The sequence below is a fragment of the Adelges cooleyi genome, unplaced genomic scaffold (assembly GCF_023614345.1).
Source record: "Adelges cooleyi isolate 19-005CV unplaced genomic scaffold, UGA_ACOO_1.1 ACOO_flye_CR_arks_rails_tigmint_CR_PRNA_7, whole genome shotgun sequence".
NCBI classification, from domain to species: Eukaryota; Metazoa; Arthropoda; class Insecta; order Hemiptera; family Adelgidae; genus Adelges; species Adelges cooleyi.
Genome location: NW_026096404.1, coordinates 357421 through 373432, shown reverse-complemented (window position 1 = coordinate 373432; position 16012 = coordinate 357421). Strand labels below are relative to the sequence as shown.

General features: G+C 30.8%; 2 protein-coding genes across 5 annotated transcripts in view; both read left to right on the top strand.

The window, feature by feature from the left end:
* The window catches only part of LOC126845178 (uncharacterized), a 78470-nt gene extending 77983 nt beyond the window's left edge, over positions 1-487 (top strand). Inside the window, exon 11 of one of the 3 annotated variants that reach the window (XM_050583777.1) lies at positions 29-487. In XM_050583777.1, coding sequence (XP_050439734.1) covers positions 29-288 — 260 coding nt within the window. In that variant the 3' untranslated portion in view covers positions 289-487. The remainder of the gene's footprint in view (positions 1-28) is intronic. The other 2 variants (XM_050583776.1, XM_050583775.1) reach the window with 2 other exon arrangements.
* A 10142-nt stretch (positions 488-10629) lies between these two features.
* LOC126845176 (retinaldehyde-binding protein 1-like) lies at positions 10630-15377 on the top strand. 2 transcript variants are annotated; one of them, XM_050583773.1, is made up of 7 exons: positions 10630-10746; positions 13050-13190; positions 13372-13534; positions 13790-14060; positions 14751-14861; positions 14952-15072; positions 15141-15377. In XM_050583773.1, exons 1-7 carry the CDS (start codon positions 10689-10691, stop codon positions 15224-15226), a joined length of 951 nt encoding a protein of 316 aa, XP_050439730.1. In that variant the 5' UTR covers positions 10630-10688; the 3' UTR covers positions 15227-15377. The 2 variants fall into 2 exon arrangements, with proteins under 2 accessions (XP_050439730.1, XP_050439731.1); XM_050583774.1 differs by lacking the exon at positions 10630-10746 and adding an exon at positions 12331-12374.
* The last annotated feature ends 635 nt before the right edge of the window (positions 15378-16012 follow it).

The following is a 16012-nucleotide window of genomic DNA, read 5'->3' as shown; positions in this document are numbered from 1 at the left end:
TAAAGAACTTTTTCAAATTTTTTATCAGGATCTCAGCAGGATGTTTTGTCGTTACCCAACTGTCGTTTGCTTGGATTGTACTGGAGTACACAATCTCCAAATTCATACATAGTAGAAGTTAACGTTGATTCAACTGCCGGTACATGTATCTTAAAGAATGTACACGATGACGAAAAGAAATACAGTAAAATCGAAGGCACGTGGTCAGAAATATACGAAAATGGCCATGTACGAGAATCACTCGAGCGACAGTTAGAACGTGGACAACCACTAGTTGCACCCACATAATAACCTAATGTTAGAAAAACACTGTCATCTGTGTTCTGTTCTTTGCATAATAAATTATAATTTATCTTATTGTTGTCACTATATACACTATAAAATCTGAAATAATACATATATTTAAACTGACGGCAAAACAACCGTCTTTGGATTTTTTCAATCACATATTTCTTATAATACATTTTTTTGTACAGTAATTTCATATGTCTATTTATGTGTCATATCATGTCTACCAATAAAATTAATAATTACCGAATAAGTAAGGTTGTATTTTTTCATCTAATCTATTCCAACTATTTATTACTGCTTTTAAATCCTTTCCTTATGTTTCCACCAGGCTCGTCGTTTATATTTCTAATAGATAATATTCATCTTAACGGTTATTATATAGAGATTTGATATTAGAGGTAACATAACCTAAACAGAGTTCTAACGATGAGTGACTAAATAAAACAGTCTAGTATATATTATATATAAAAAGCCAGTCATGGAAATCCTGGCTGGTCAACCACAATGGTATTAGATTGACTTAGAATATATCATTGAAATAAGAACAATGCAGGGTACGAAAACTAATCCTACATAATATTTTAAATCAAAAACAATGCCGATTTCAAATTTTTTTACCAACGCATTATTGTGTGCTAAATTCTAAACTTGTAAAATTGTTTATGTGGATGTGTATTGATTTAGAGAATTGTTTTTTGCGGGCTACTACTCGTGTTGTATACTTTACGTGTACGTGTGTACTACTTTGTTATTTACCTCGCTACGAAACTAAAAAAAAAAGACACTAAAAACAAAGAAAATTGTCTGTGCAAAACCACACAAATTCAAGGTATTTTACGTCTAACGCATTGAATAATACACAAAATCTGGGAATTAAAGGTAAATAATACTACTAGCGCATTTTATACAACAAAAGTTCAGAGTATAAAATAAAATTTTACTTATTATGAGGTGGAACCCCGAATTTGGACCTCTGGTTAAAGAATTCTGAATACATTGAAAAAAAATGTCGTTCTACTCGTTAAAATTTTTCTAGAAAAAAAAAATATATATATTATATTGATGAAATACTAAACACTAATATTTAATATGTAGAGTGATAACAGTGGAATTGGTGTTAAAATAAATAACACAACACAAATAACTTGATAGCACTAGTCTTGTATACTCTCCTGTAATAAGACTGCCTAACTCAAATGAAGTTAGTATTTCCTTCATCAGAAATTTCCAAAGTGTCCATCTTTTAATATTGCCTTTTATATTTATTATACCATAAATATCCGGTTAAAAAAAATATATATTATTGAATATTTTAATATACATTAGATGTATCATTAATATCCAGTACAAAAAAAAAAAAAAAGACTAGTCGATAATATTGAGAAATAGGCTGGGGAGGAAAAACTATACAATTATCGTTAGTAATAGAAATTATGAAAGTTTTATTTTTCTATAAGTCTTAAAATATAATTTTTTTCCATACAATTTTCACTAACCCATTTCTGGCCAATGGTGCGTATGCGATTGGCCTGAAATGGGTTAAACTAAAACTGGAGAACAACTGACAATTGTCCTACAATTATGATTACAACAAAATAAATTGCACCAAAATATAGTTATAAAATAACTTTTGCCTAATTTGGTTTACTAACATAATTAATTTGGTTAACTATTTATTTAGCAAATGGTGTTATTTAATTAGAGAGTTCACTAAATGTATTAAAAAATATCTTAAAACACAATACACTAAACTATTTAATTTCCATTTTGGTGGACTTGCAAATTAAATATTAAGTATATTTTATTTTAATATGATTTTGAACAAGTTTAGTGAACTTGCAAACAGTGTTGAGGTTTATCTTAATTAAAATATTGTAATTATTTTACGTTTATTTGGTTATCTAGATAACTTTTAAGTTATTGTCTTGTCTCAATACAGCTTGCTACTTCCAATACTTAAATGGAAAATTTAATGGTTTTATTGAGTTTTTCATGTTAAAAGATGAATTTTAACACTTATGGTATGTATTTTTATACAATTTTGAACACAAAATTTAAAATTTTCTTATACTATACTTGCTTTTAGCTTCGATGCGATAACTGATAAGGAATTGTACTTATAAATTATAACTAGAGCTTCGCTCTAGCTGAAGGTTCAGCTCCCAGACCCCCGAATTGAGCAGGTTGGTCACAGATTCCGAGGGGGTGACTAGCTACGCCGGCCTCAGAATGTGGAGGTCAGTGCACAGCGATTTCTAGGGGGGGTGCTTGGCTGCGCCGGCCACGGTGTCGAGCCATTGCAATACGTCTTAAAGTAATGTTATTATAATCCATAGTACCCATAGGCTGTAACTAGTGAACGGAATTCATGTCGAGTTTTGGAAAAACATTTTGCAAGCTAAGTACTGATCAAGTGTAGTGTAAGTCTAGCTATCATTCAGATCAGAAACCACCTACAAAACAAGCGAGTGTCTGGTGCTTCTTGCTTAAAGATTTTTAAGAGATAAAGATACAGTATACTGACAATTAGTATATGATTATATTATATAATTTAATATAATATAATACAATTTACTATTCAACTAATACGCCAATTATGAACCCACAAACAAGATTAAGTGGTCTTCGCGTGACCTGCTTCGAGCAGAAGACTTCAAGCCTCCGTGGGATTTATTATTCATTATCAATATAGGCTCTCTAGACAATCATCTGCACTCCTAACCATCCAAGAACATCTAGCACCATGTCCATTAGGGTAGTACTCTTCTTCGTACTGTGAGTAACATTGTGTTGTCATGATTTTTTCATTTCATACAGTCGAGTAGCAAATTTTTAGCGTTTTTACAATTGTAAAAACACATACGGTTGCCTTATAAGGTAAACAAGTATATATATACTCATGCTACGCTTCTTTAATATCTATAGTATAAAATAACAAGAAGGGTGCCACTGAGCGTTAATACTTATTTTTGTACGACCACAATACATACTCAATATTTATTTATCGTTATCAACTATTTGTTGATATGGTATTTGCAAATTCTCATATATAATCAGTGTAACTTGCCCTACCCTTTGCTTATTTGGTAGGTGGGTAAGTGTATATTTGTAGGGTGGTCGATGGTCAAATTTGATGAAAAAATTTATAAGCATTCAAAGACGTAGAAACTACTTTGTAGATAACAAACTATCAATTGTCATTTGTCACAAAACATTTTAAATAGCTGGTACAGAAAACAGTAATAAGTTATATGACTGGACATCAGCTGTTCGTACCAACATTAAATAGTTGCTCGTGCAACGATGGCTTAAATTTGAGGTTTTTATCTTCCACTAGACGACAGCGCTTTGAATAAAATGTTTATTTGATCCAGTACAGTGTAAATTAAAAATTTCAAAGTGATACTGTAACGTTTTTGTAGGTTAGGTTAGGTTAGGTTCTTGTTATTGCTGGTAATGATAACAATCGCTTTAAAATAAAGACTTCCATGCGACTCTGTAGATGGATTAAAAACATACAAATATCGACAAACGCGTTGAAATTAATATAATATAATTAAAATTGTATTAAACTATAGACACGATTAGTAGGTTGATTGTTAATATGTACGGACTCGGGCAGAGATTTTTTGCGAAACCCGCAATGTCTGGAAATAACACGTTTTGCACCAAATCTTATTTTAAAATCATTTAAAAAGTAGTGAAAAAATATTTTTATTTTTATTTCGCAAACATTTTTTTTTTCTAATCATCATCCTGAATCATATAAGTATTCAACATATGCTATAGCTTATTTAGTTCTTTTGATATGGAAAATCTCTGAAAAAAGTGGTTTTTGGAGATAACACGTTTTGCATAGCAACACTTCAATTTCCAGATCTTAAGTATTCAAATTGCGCCAATTGAATTTCAAAAACGTTCAGCCTTTCTCCCGGGGGGATGGGGGTTGTCGAAATTTCGGGGTTTTCCATGTGCAATATATTTTCTTTGGTAAGACTTTTAATATTGAAAATGCCAAGATTATAGTAAATCGAATACATTTTCGAAAAACATACAATTTCGGCACTCGTGCACACATGAGAATGTTTTAGTACATTTTTTAAATAATATACTCTTCTCATACGATTTGCTCATATAGATAATATGTTATTATTATACAAACCTAACCTGCCTTTAATAGTCAGTAAAACAAATGGTAACATAACCTTAAGCATGACTATCGTACTTCAACACTCAAAACTAACTGGCATAAAAAACTAAATAGTATCCGTTAAAATATTGGCATGATTTGATCATTTTTTTTTAAAAGATTTAACATCTGCGAAAAACACAGTTTTCCGGCAATTAGGAATTAGTCCAGTGTTAAAACAAATACAGTGTATATGGACAAAAAAAAACCTACATCCTATTGCAAATATAATTCGGATACCAGTTGTTGACTGTTGATTCACCCTTACTCGAACTTCATACTGTAAAAATGTAATTTCCCCCTTTAGTTTGGTTTTTCCTTGATAAAACAAAGTGTCACTACAGATTTTTAAGAAAATTGTATGTGACCCGTTGTAGTCCTATTCCAGAAAAATATTTTGGAATACTTAGGAAAAACACATTTTTGAACCAGTCAAAAAATTTTATTCATAGGTGTCTTTATGTCGAGCAATAACTGGATATTTATTAGTGTAATAATTTTCTGTGGGTTTAAACCACATGTTTTTGTTAACGTGTATGTTTTATATATTAACAATATAAATAGATATTTATAAATGCACTGTAACAGACAATAATGTACTTACAATTTGCCTATACTTATTGCATACAATTATTACAATAGAATAGGTTTATTTCATGTATTGCTTTCTTACTCAAAATTGACCATCCCCAACATGACTACTCAACCATAATTAGATCACTAAATATCCTAACACTCTCTTCTCGTCGAATCGATGCCGATTATCGTTTCATTCAAGGTTTACTTGGTGGGTCGATAGATGCCCCTGGCCTCCTATCCTCTATTAATTGCCTGTCTAATTACATATCCCTTAAGGCATCACACACCTTTCCATATTCTAACTCACTCCACCTCCTATGGCTACAACCATTTGTTGCGCCGTATGCTTCGTAGTGCCAATAACGCCGTTTGTACATTTTAACTTGTATCTAACAATTTTCTTTTTGTTATGTGGTTATATATAACTCTATATTTTACTGTTTACTGTATTTTTGTCAAAATTGTATACACCAATGTTCTTATTTTGTGATGTTACCAATTAATTTATATATGTTTCTAATATTGTATTACCATGTAAATTGCCGCAAGGCGTTAATAAATAAAATAAATAAATAAATATCACACCCTTGGAGCAAGACTGCCAAAACTCAAAAATTAAAGTTTTGAGGAAATACAACTAAAAGATAGAACCTGCTCCCAAATGGTTAACTTTAACTTTTAAACTTTAATTCCAATACTTTGCAATTATTTTCGTTACTCGCTTGTTTTTTTTAAGAAATGCGTTGGTTGGGTCAGCTCATGCTTGACCAGACACGAGAGAGGGGGGGCAAATACCCTCTCCGCCTTCACCCTAATGTATTAGATTAGCTGTAATTATTAGATTTAAGTTGCAATTAAATATAGTAACGTAGCTAATGAGGATGTACAAGAGAAATAATCAACATACATTTGAAAAGTTCCACAAAATGGAACTTGATGGCTATTTTGAAAACAGTTGTAACGGTATTTTATGTTATTCCCACAAATTGGAATTGTTTACTTGTTCTCTATCCTTTTTTTTTTCATCTATTAAATTACGGTAAAGAGAATTTTGATATGATTTGCCATTACATGAAAAATGAAGTGTAGATACTAAATTTTACAATTTGCCCGTTAAATATATTTTGACCCAAGACGTATAGTTTTTTTTGTGTATCGTCAAAAAAAAAAAAGACTTACTTCCAAAGTATAGTTCAATAACAGCTGTCAACAAATGCCACCGGTTGATAATAAATAGTAAATAATTATAGTAATGCATTAATATGCAAAAGACAAAAAAAATAATAGTCATATATTATTACGCAAGAGAAAAAAAAATGAGACCATTTTTATTTTATTTTTTTTTTTACGATTTAATAAGCATAAATTAAAATAGCTTACAGTGCGACGAGGTGTACTAGCATAATGGACATGTGGATGTTCTGTAGAGGGTCTGGAATGAAGATGATCTGTAGATGATTGTTTGGAGAGCCAATATTAATAATGAATAATAAATTCCACGGAGGCTTGAAGTTTCTTCAGTGACAGTCTACGCTCCAAAACAGGTCAAGCGGAGACCACTTAAACTTGTTTGTGGGTTTTTAATTGGCGTATTGGTTGAGTACTAAATTGTATTATACTAAATTATATAACTTTTTCTACTACTTTTTTCGGCACCGAAATCCTCGGGATCAAAGATAACAGATCGAGAGTAACAAAAATAAAAATTTACCATTAGCAATCCTAATATAGTTTATTTAATATAGTATTAACTCAAAATGAACAAGTTCATACATATATAACGGTTGTCAAAAGTCTTTTGTCGACAGTCTGTTGATGCACTGATGTATTAGTGTCGCGCACGGTAAACCTTCCGGTCTTACTTAACCGAAAAACAAATAATAATCACATTTGACAACTTAAAAATCCATCGTGTGATAACAAATAATATGATCTCGTATATATCTGACGAGGCAACCTAAAAAAAATAAAAGCTCAAGCTCATGGCCATCGTCCAAAAAATAAAGTATAACATTAACCTCTTCTATAACATTATTCACAGCTTCGATTTTCATTTAGTTATTAAATTATATCATTCTTATACTATGTCATTCGTTTGAGTTAGTATGCTGTGTTGTATTGGTAACCCGAATAAATGGGCAGCTCGCTTTATGTTATTTATTAGTTAAATTGTTTATAAAAGTCAACAAATTGAATAAAACTCATATTCAGTTTTTGCGGATAAACCGTAATTTATTTTTTTTACAATTGTTTAACTCATAGGGTTATATATTTAAACTTACTATGAAATAGTTTAAGTTGGTCTAGCTGTGACATTATAACCGATAAACGTTTCGGAATACTATTAACGCCATTGTTTCGGTTAGGTGAATTTGTGATAATTATGGACGTGTCCTCAAAAATTGTAAGTAATATAAACAAACTCCTAAAACAGAGGTTCATAACAAACGCATTGAATAGTACAAAAAATCTGTGTACATAGACTGTTATTATGAATTTGTATGTGTATTATTATTTTTACTCATATGTTATTCCATATCGGTACGATTTAAGGTAAATAATACACTAGCGCATTTTATACAACGCAAGTTCAATGTATAAAAAAAAATCTAACACATTATCAATAGGTAACCCAAAATTGGGCCTCTGATTATAGAATTCCGTACACGTTGAAAAAAAAATCGTTCTGTTCTTGAAAATTGTTCTAGATACATAAAATGAAATATTATAAAATTTTGTTTACGAAATAGAACAAAAACAAAAGGAAAAAAATGGGTTGCCCCTGAATTAATTCCGAATAGGCCACCGAACGTGCGCCTCGCTGTTTCGTTTGGTGTCCGCAGTGCGTTGGACAGGGTGACGGAAAGAGTGAGCAAGGAAAAGGAAACAATTTATGCAAGGGAAACAGGATGATTCAGTTTAAATTCGGGACCGGGAGTCCCTGCGGTCGGTTCGGTCTGGTGCAATGACCACAGGGCACAAATTACAAAGTTTTATTTAATTTTAAGTTAAATTTAAATTTAATGAGGCTTTCACTTGAGTAAGGAGTGTTGTCATTTCTTCATTGGTTAGTTTGTGATAACCGACAGACCTAATAATCAATGACTTGGTAGATTTCACCCCTGCCTCCCATAGCCCCCCCCCCAAAAAAAATGGGGAGAGGTAGGGATTGAAGTACTAACATATATTTTGTTTGGCAAAATAATTATGTGTGGCTTCTTGAAACGGTTTTGACTGTGTAAATTGTTCTAGTGGATTTAATAAACGAGCAGCTCCTACAAAGTTCGTTCCGCAATCTAAGTGTCCAGTATTTCAAAAAAACCTAACCATTTAGGAGCTAGTTTCTCTTTACTGGTTTTTTCCTGAACTAAGGAACTAACTAACTTCTGTCACCTATATGTAAAGTGGGATTGATCGTAGGAAGTTTTAGATTTTTGCTTCTTTTTCTAGCGAGGTTATGAGTTTCTTGCATGTTTTTCTTCAATTCAAATTGATAGTCTGTATAATTGTACTGAGGCTTTGGATCTCGGGTAAATGATGTTGGGACTTGAGCTTTATATCCGTAAAGAAGTTCATATGGCTGGAACCTTGTGGCGGAATGAGTCGTTGAGTTGTAGATGAACATAGCAAACGGAACATATGAATCCCAGTTTAACTGGTCTTTATCGACGAAATGTCGAAGATATTTGTCTAAAGTCCTATGACTTCTCTTGAGACTGACATTGCTTTGTGTTCTGTAAGGAGTGGTATATGTTTTCTTTACCTTCAGTAACCGACATGTTTCTTTGAAGACATCGCTAAAATATTCTGTGCCACAACCGGTAACGAGGTTCTGAGGAATTCCGTGAAGACCTATGAATTTGGTAACGAAATGATATGCCACAGTGTTAGCTTCATGATTTTCCATGGGGATGGCCCATGAAAATTTCGTGAGGTCATCTTGTAATGTTAAGATGTAAGCATTGTTGAGATGAGTACGGAGAAGGGGACCGACGGAGTCCATAAATACTTTTTCAAAGGGCTTTGAGGATGTAGTGGTGATGACCATCAGAGCCTTAACATGACGATTGCTAATTTTGTTTTTCTGGCACGAGGTACATTTCCTAAAGAAGTCAGCTACGTCTTGATTCGTACCGATCCGTGAGTGCTGTTTCTTTAATCGACGGATGGTTCGTGATATGCCTTGATGACCACCTAATGGATTCAAAAGATATTCTTGGATAATCTGAAACTTCTCTTCTGTAGAATACTCGTCCAGAGAATAAAGACTAATGTGAATATTAGAGTCTCTAAAAACATAATTGATGATAGATCGTACATTTATCCAGTCTAATCTATCGTAGCCACATCCTATTTTAGGTAAAGCTAACTTTTCTAGTTGATGTACATCACAAAACTCCCGAAGGTTTTGTAGAGCCTTGAAAACAGTATCGTAATTTGGTTTTTGCCAGAATTTTTCTTTTGTCAAGATGTAGAGAATAAATCAATTAGAATGTTTGAGGGAGGCAATTTCTATGATATTTTTATTCTGTTTCCTTAAGAAAGATAATTTTCTATATTTTTGACGAAATTCCAAAGCGTTTCCTTTGGATAATTTGAAATCTTTGGACACACAATGTGCCAAATGATAGTCTGGATACGTCGAAAAAGGGAGTATTGGAACTTGGCCCTTTTTTACGGTTGGTTTTTTGTTGGAGTGCATGAAATGATGCATGAAACAATTATGATAGGCTGTTATAGGCGTATAAGGATTGAAGATAAAATTTTTCTAAATATTCGAAAATGTAGTTAAATATGTACCTAAAAATTTAGGGGAAAAAAAACTCTCAAAATATTCATAATTTCAGATAAAATGAGTGTCTTACGTTAGTTGGATCACCCTGTATACCCCTGGTATAGATATTGTTAATTTATTTAAGTCCCATTTTTCTAACTCATATAAATCAATTACTATAAAAAAAAATAACATTTATAATAGTAACCAGCTTGATAATTCTTTATTATGTCTCAACTCTGTATGTATCTTTAAAATTGAAGTTAAAAAGCAGAAAAAAGAAAAGTCTACATCAATTTCTTAGCTATTAAGACTGAGTGATTTAACCAGTGTGACCGAAATAAGGTAAGGTTTAAGAAGGGTGACTATATAGCCCTCGAAATTCATTCAAGCCATTTCAAATTTGGAACAACCAAGTTCATCATTATAAGAGTACCGTATTTTTATTGGTATTTTGGAGCGTTAAAATACGATTTTAAAGCAATATTTAATTTTACCAATAACAAGTTTAAATAAAATATAATAATCTATTTTCCTGAAAAAATGGACCTATTTGTTATATATTATTGTAGGAGTTGATATTTGAATAATCTTAAAAGAGGCCATAAGTAGGGTGCAATATAATGTTCAACTTTGTTTTCAAAATATATTAGTTGCTTACAGTATACAACAAATACGCCCAAGCCTCAACTAAACAAGTAATACAGTAATGTACATAAGCTATTATAAAAAAAACAAAATGTGTTTTTATGATTCACTAAGCCTTAAAACTAATTCAGTAACGTACATTCAACCACTTGCGAATGATCCATCCTAAATAATTTAGTGGTACATTTTTTTTTGTTCAACTTAATCATGAACAAGCGACATAGTATTTTGGCTATTTGGTTCTTCGTTGTTTTTGTAATCCAAGGTAATACAAATTGAATTTTTATTTTTTTTGCTGATAAACATATCGTACATTGACAGCTAAAGACATAACTAACAATGCAAAAAATAACAACGAAATCCGTCGTTGTTTAACAACAAGATAAGTAAAAAAAACTATGGTACATTAAAAAAATGAGCTATTTTATGAGTTTATCCACAAAAAAACTATTTTTTAAGTACATTTGTTTTTTTAACGAATGCATCATAATTTTGCCTAATTTATTACCATTTAATAGTTTGAATTAATTTTTTATTTTAATTTAGCTTTAGGAATTTTGCAAAAGCTGTAAAATTGGGCCTCTGCTGAAGTTTATATTTATTAAAAAAAAAACACTTGTTCTGTATATGAAATGTAACATATTTATTTATTCAATAACATGCACAATAGTACAATAGCATACTAAAAAAACAAAATAGCCATATAGAAAACAATAATAACTTCTAGAATATTATAACATTTAATAGTAGTTATCATAATATTTTACTTTGTAAGACAAAATTACAGTTGTACAGCTTTGGTGTATAAAATAATACTTATATTGTACTTATATTTTTCCAATAAAATAAAATTATGTTTTCTCATTACAGTATAGTTTAGTATATGCATATAAGGCCAATATTTTACCACAATATCAAATAAAAAAAATAAAAGTAATAAAAAAAAAAGCATTTTGCAAAAAAAGCCAAATTGGGCCCCTAATAATAATACTTGTTAGTTATTAGTGTTCTAATAAGTGTCTCAAATTACTAGTAGATTAAGATATTTTTCTCCTAACATCTTGTTTGCCACCTTTAAAGTCAGTATAGCGCTACAAACATACAACATTAATCAAACTAAACTTGGTTTTTTATAAAATACATTTAAATGTATTAAAAAAAATTACTTATCTAGTTATTTTAATAGCGTTAATTTATGATTTAAAAGCAATATTCATTTTTACCAATAACAAGTTTAAATAATATATAATAATCTTTTTTTTTTTTGCTGAAGTATAATATAAAACACTACGATTCGCGTTCGAGCTTGAATTTATATTTTTTTTTTTATTATTTTACGCACAAACTTTGTAGTTTGCTGTTACTTATTTTTGTATATTTTATGTGCCTGTAGATAATAAACAAAAGAATAAGAATATATTTAGTAAATATTTAATGCCAAAATTTACTCTTACACGCACAAAACTTAGGAACAGCTGCAAAAACCGTAATTCTGTATTACTGCTTTTGCAACTGTTTGTCAATATAGCTAAATATTTTTATTATATTCAGAACAATTGGTAATATAATCGTTATAACCAAATACCTGCGTACAACTCAATTGCAAGTGTGTGTAGATTTGTTGTAATGTTAAAAATAAACTATTTACGTGATTTATGTTACACAATAAAACGACATTAACAACAACCAGATGTACCGTTTGTGAAGTACATTATCCAACCAACAAAAAAACACTTAGTTAACTCAGTGTAAATGGTCGCTAAGTAAAAATAAGTGTTTCGACATAAGCCTAAAAATTCGTGATATTATATAGGAACTAAGTATTTACCATAATGTTATATATGTATTATACATCGTAGCCAACAAATGAACATTTGTCCACATATTAAACCAGTAATGAAAACATTTAAATTAAATTTACTTGGCCGGAGCAAAAATTAACACTATATTGCACCCTACTTTAGGCCTCTTTTCTAGGTTATTCAAATAGAATTGGGTGAGACGCTTGAAGAGTGGACAGAAACGCTTGAAGGGAAAGGACTGAGGATTAGTAGGAGTAAAACGAAGATAATCGTGTTTGATTTTAGTGAAAGTTATAAGGTAAGGCTGGTTAAAGTACTTAGGAGTGGTGGTACAAAAAAATGTTGGGTCGAGGAGAATGTGAGAAATACAATAAATTGTGGATGGATGGAGTTGAGGAGAGGGTCGAGTGTTTTGTGTGACAAGAGGAGACCTACTAGATTAAAAGGTAATCTTTATAGGTTGACAGTGAGGCCCGCAATGCTATATGGCTTGGGGAATGTTGAATAGTAGATAAAAAAACTGATGAATATCTCATATGATCAATTCTGTTCAGCCGTTCATTCACAAAAGGTGGCAACATTTATAGTTAAATGTACATCCGTTTAATGGGATTGCGATGCTTCGTGTATACTATACACAGCGGTTGACGCTACGCTATTTTTTTACTTAGTTCTGCGCCACTACCGTGACGATAGACTTATGAAAAATAATTTTGTAATGTTCTCTTCGGTAACCAATTAGTATTATAATTTCAATATGTTGCAGTGTTTCATACGTATGATCCAACAGTTAACTATGAAATATTTCTCGAGATGGAAAATAGTAAATACGCAGAAATAACTGGACAAAAAATTGATGAACTCATAAATCTTGGAGAGCAAACTGAAAACTTTCCGAACATGAACCGTACGTCCGTTGCTTTTAATTTCTTAAACGTTTTGTTGTGTGTGTTGATGTTTCGGTTTATAATAAAGTTATTTATATTGTGTAGTTTGCTTTTATAGTTATTACTGCTAAAGAAAATTAAACACTGATAACGTTATTTTTATCAGTTGAGATATTAATATTTTTGTCTCCATTTCAATAGGTAAAGAATATATCGTGTTTTTTCATGCTGCACACTTCGATGTGGTAAAAGCTCATGCCATGATAGTCCAACATTATGCGCTTAGAACCGAAATGCCAGAAATATTTAACCGTGACAATACAGATCCAGAATTAAGCGAGTTGGACCAAGCTAAACGCGTCATGTAAGCAACAATAATTTAAAAAATGTATAAATGCGGTAATAATACTGACGAAAACGTTTTACTAGTAAAATTTGAGCCACAATCTTAGTATTTGTTTTCAAAATCTTTGGATGTATATTTAACTTTGACTCTGATCACATATTTTAAATAACATTATATATTCCAACAATTTTGTTGATAGATGTTTTAGGTATAGTTGCAATAACTGTATTATGTATACATGTAAATACTTTAACATGTTATTTTGTTCTTCAGGAGTCATTCGATATTGTTTAGCGATTCGTATCAGACAACACGTGGCCATGTTGGGTATCGTTACGTATACTTCCGTTTCATAGATAAAGATCCTGCACATTTTGTATTCATCCATCAAGTCAGATACTTTTTCTACATGATAAAATGTATGCTTATAGAATACGGAACGTTTGACGGTCTTGTAGTGATCGTGAACGGAGAAGGTTTCAAACTTTGGCACTTTTTAAAATTCAACCTTCGTCTACTCCTTCCTTTAAAGAAACTCATACAAGTACTTGCAATATTGATATTATACTCTAACAAAACACTAAAAAATATCTTAAGTAATTGTTATGATCAATATGTGCCAAGCCAAGTTCCATCAAGCATGCCAATGTACCATTACATGAACCAATTCACCTGGTTATTCTCACACTGATATCTATGCTTACTTTTATGATAAGCTTTTGAAATTTAAATATAGATTAAGCTTAGTTCTAAGTTGCTTAAGCCAATGTAAAAAAAATGGACCCCTTAATATTAAACCTTTACAAAGGGGTAGAATTTTTAATTTTGCATTTTTCTTCCTGACTGGGGCAATCACTTGTCGTCAAAATTATAAGGTACATCCTTTATGGGTAGAAACGTGAAATTTGGGACAAAGGTAGGTCATATAGTTTGAGTGGTCTAGTCTGCTTTATGCCTCGTTCAGAAACTGGCCAAGTGTTAAGCTAAACAAATAAAAGAGCAGTGTGGCTCACGAAAGTAGGAGTGAAGTGAGGTTATAGACCAAAGAAAGAGTAGGCTTGGCTACAATGTATCATTACTTTTATAGGCTGACTTTTTTAAAAAGGGAGTATTGGAACTTGGCCGTTTTTTACGGTTGGGTTTTTGTTAGAGTGCATGAAACAATTATAATTGGCTGTTCTAAAAAATCGCATCATAATATGATTTTTTGTACATTATAATTTTATTTTATTAGGATGCACCACCGACGCGGATAAAAAATATTTACATTTTAAATACAAATCGTTTTATGAAATGGGCATATAATATAGCCAAGCCATATTTATCTCCAGATCTTGTTCAAAAGGTATAAGCTTTAAAATAGCAATTAAATGAAAGTCTCATTTTTAATAATTATATCGTAGGTTTGAATAATGTAATATATCTTTTACGGTAGATTGTGCTTTGCCTTCAAGATTCAAATGCTGTTTACAATGGTGTCGATGGTGTTCCCAGGACAATTATGCCTATAAATGGATATAAGAATGGATTAGGACCGAATTATGAAGTCCAAGCCTGTAACTATTATGATGACTAATAATTATTTAAATATTTAATACTTAACATGAAATATTTTTTTTTGCAGCGACAACATATGCACTTATGGAAAGATTTCACAATCGTTATGGGCCGAATACTGATGATAGAGCACATGAAATACGCGTTATGTGATATATTAAATTATATACTTATTCATATTTAAATAAAAAATTACAGTAATTAATATTGTTAATAAAACCACCTCCAATTAGTTAATCAATTTAAATAACACAATGATCATAATAATATGTTAATTAGTATCAGTGTCTTTTTTTAGAAAGGAAACTACCTCAAGTATAGATATTGTTAATTTATTTAAGTCACTTTTTTCTAACTCATATAAATCAATTACATGAAACAGTAATAACATTAATAATAGTAACAAACTTGATAATTTTTTATTATGTTTTAACTTAGTATGTGTCTCTAAAATGTATGTTATTTATGAATTTTCATCTATTATTGTCAGTTAACCATCAGTTCATGATGGCATCTCTACAAGATGTTTTGATGACTTATTTAATAAAGATAAGTATTTTCCCTCATAAATGGAAATTTTCCTTTTTAACTAAAACTTCTGGATAACTGAAACGACCTTTACCAATGTTGAAATGAGAGTCACATGTCGTTAAATATCAATGAATTGGCTGTGTTATCTTATTTTCTTTTAAAAATAGAAGTTACTTTTTGATTATACGTTAAAACATTTAAATTTAACGTGAAAAGATAGTATTTACTATTTAGGACCTACATTTTTTTTCGATTGTTCCAAATATCTTGTTGATCACATAAGAAATAAATATTTCATGAAAATATGATTATTAAAACATTTGAGTAAGGATTCAGATGACGAGTCAGCTCTTCAAATTGTATACTTCTTATTGTTCGGTCTCAATTTGATTGTACTTCCTTCATTTA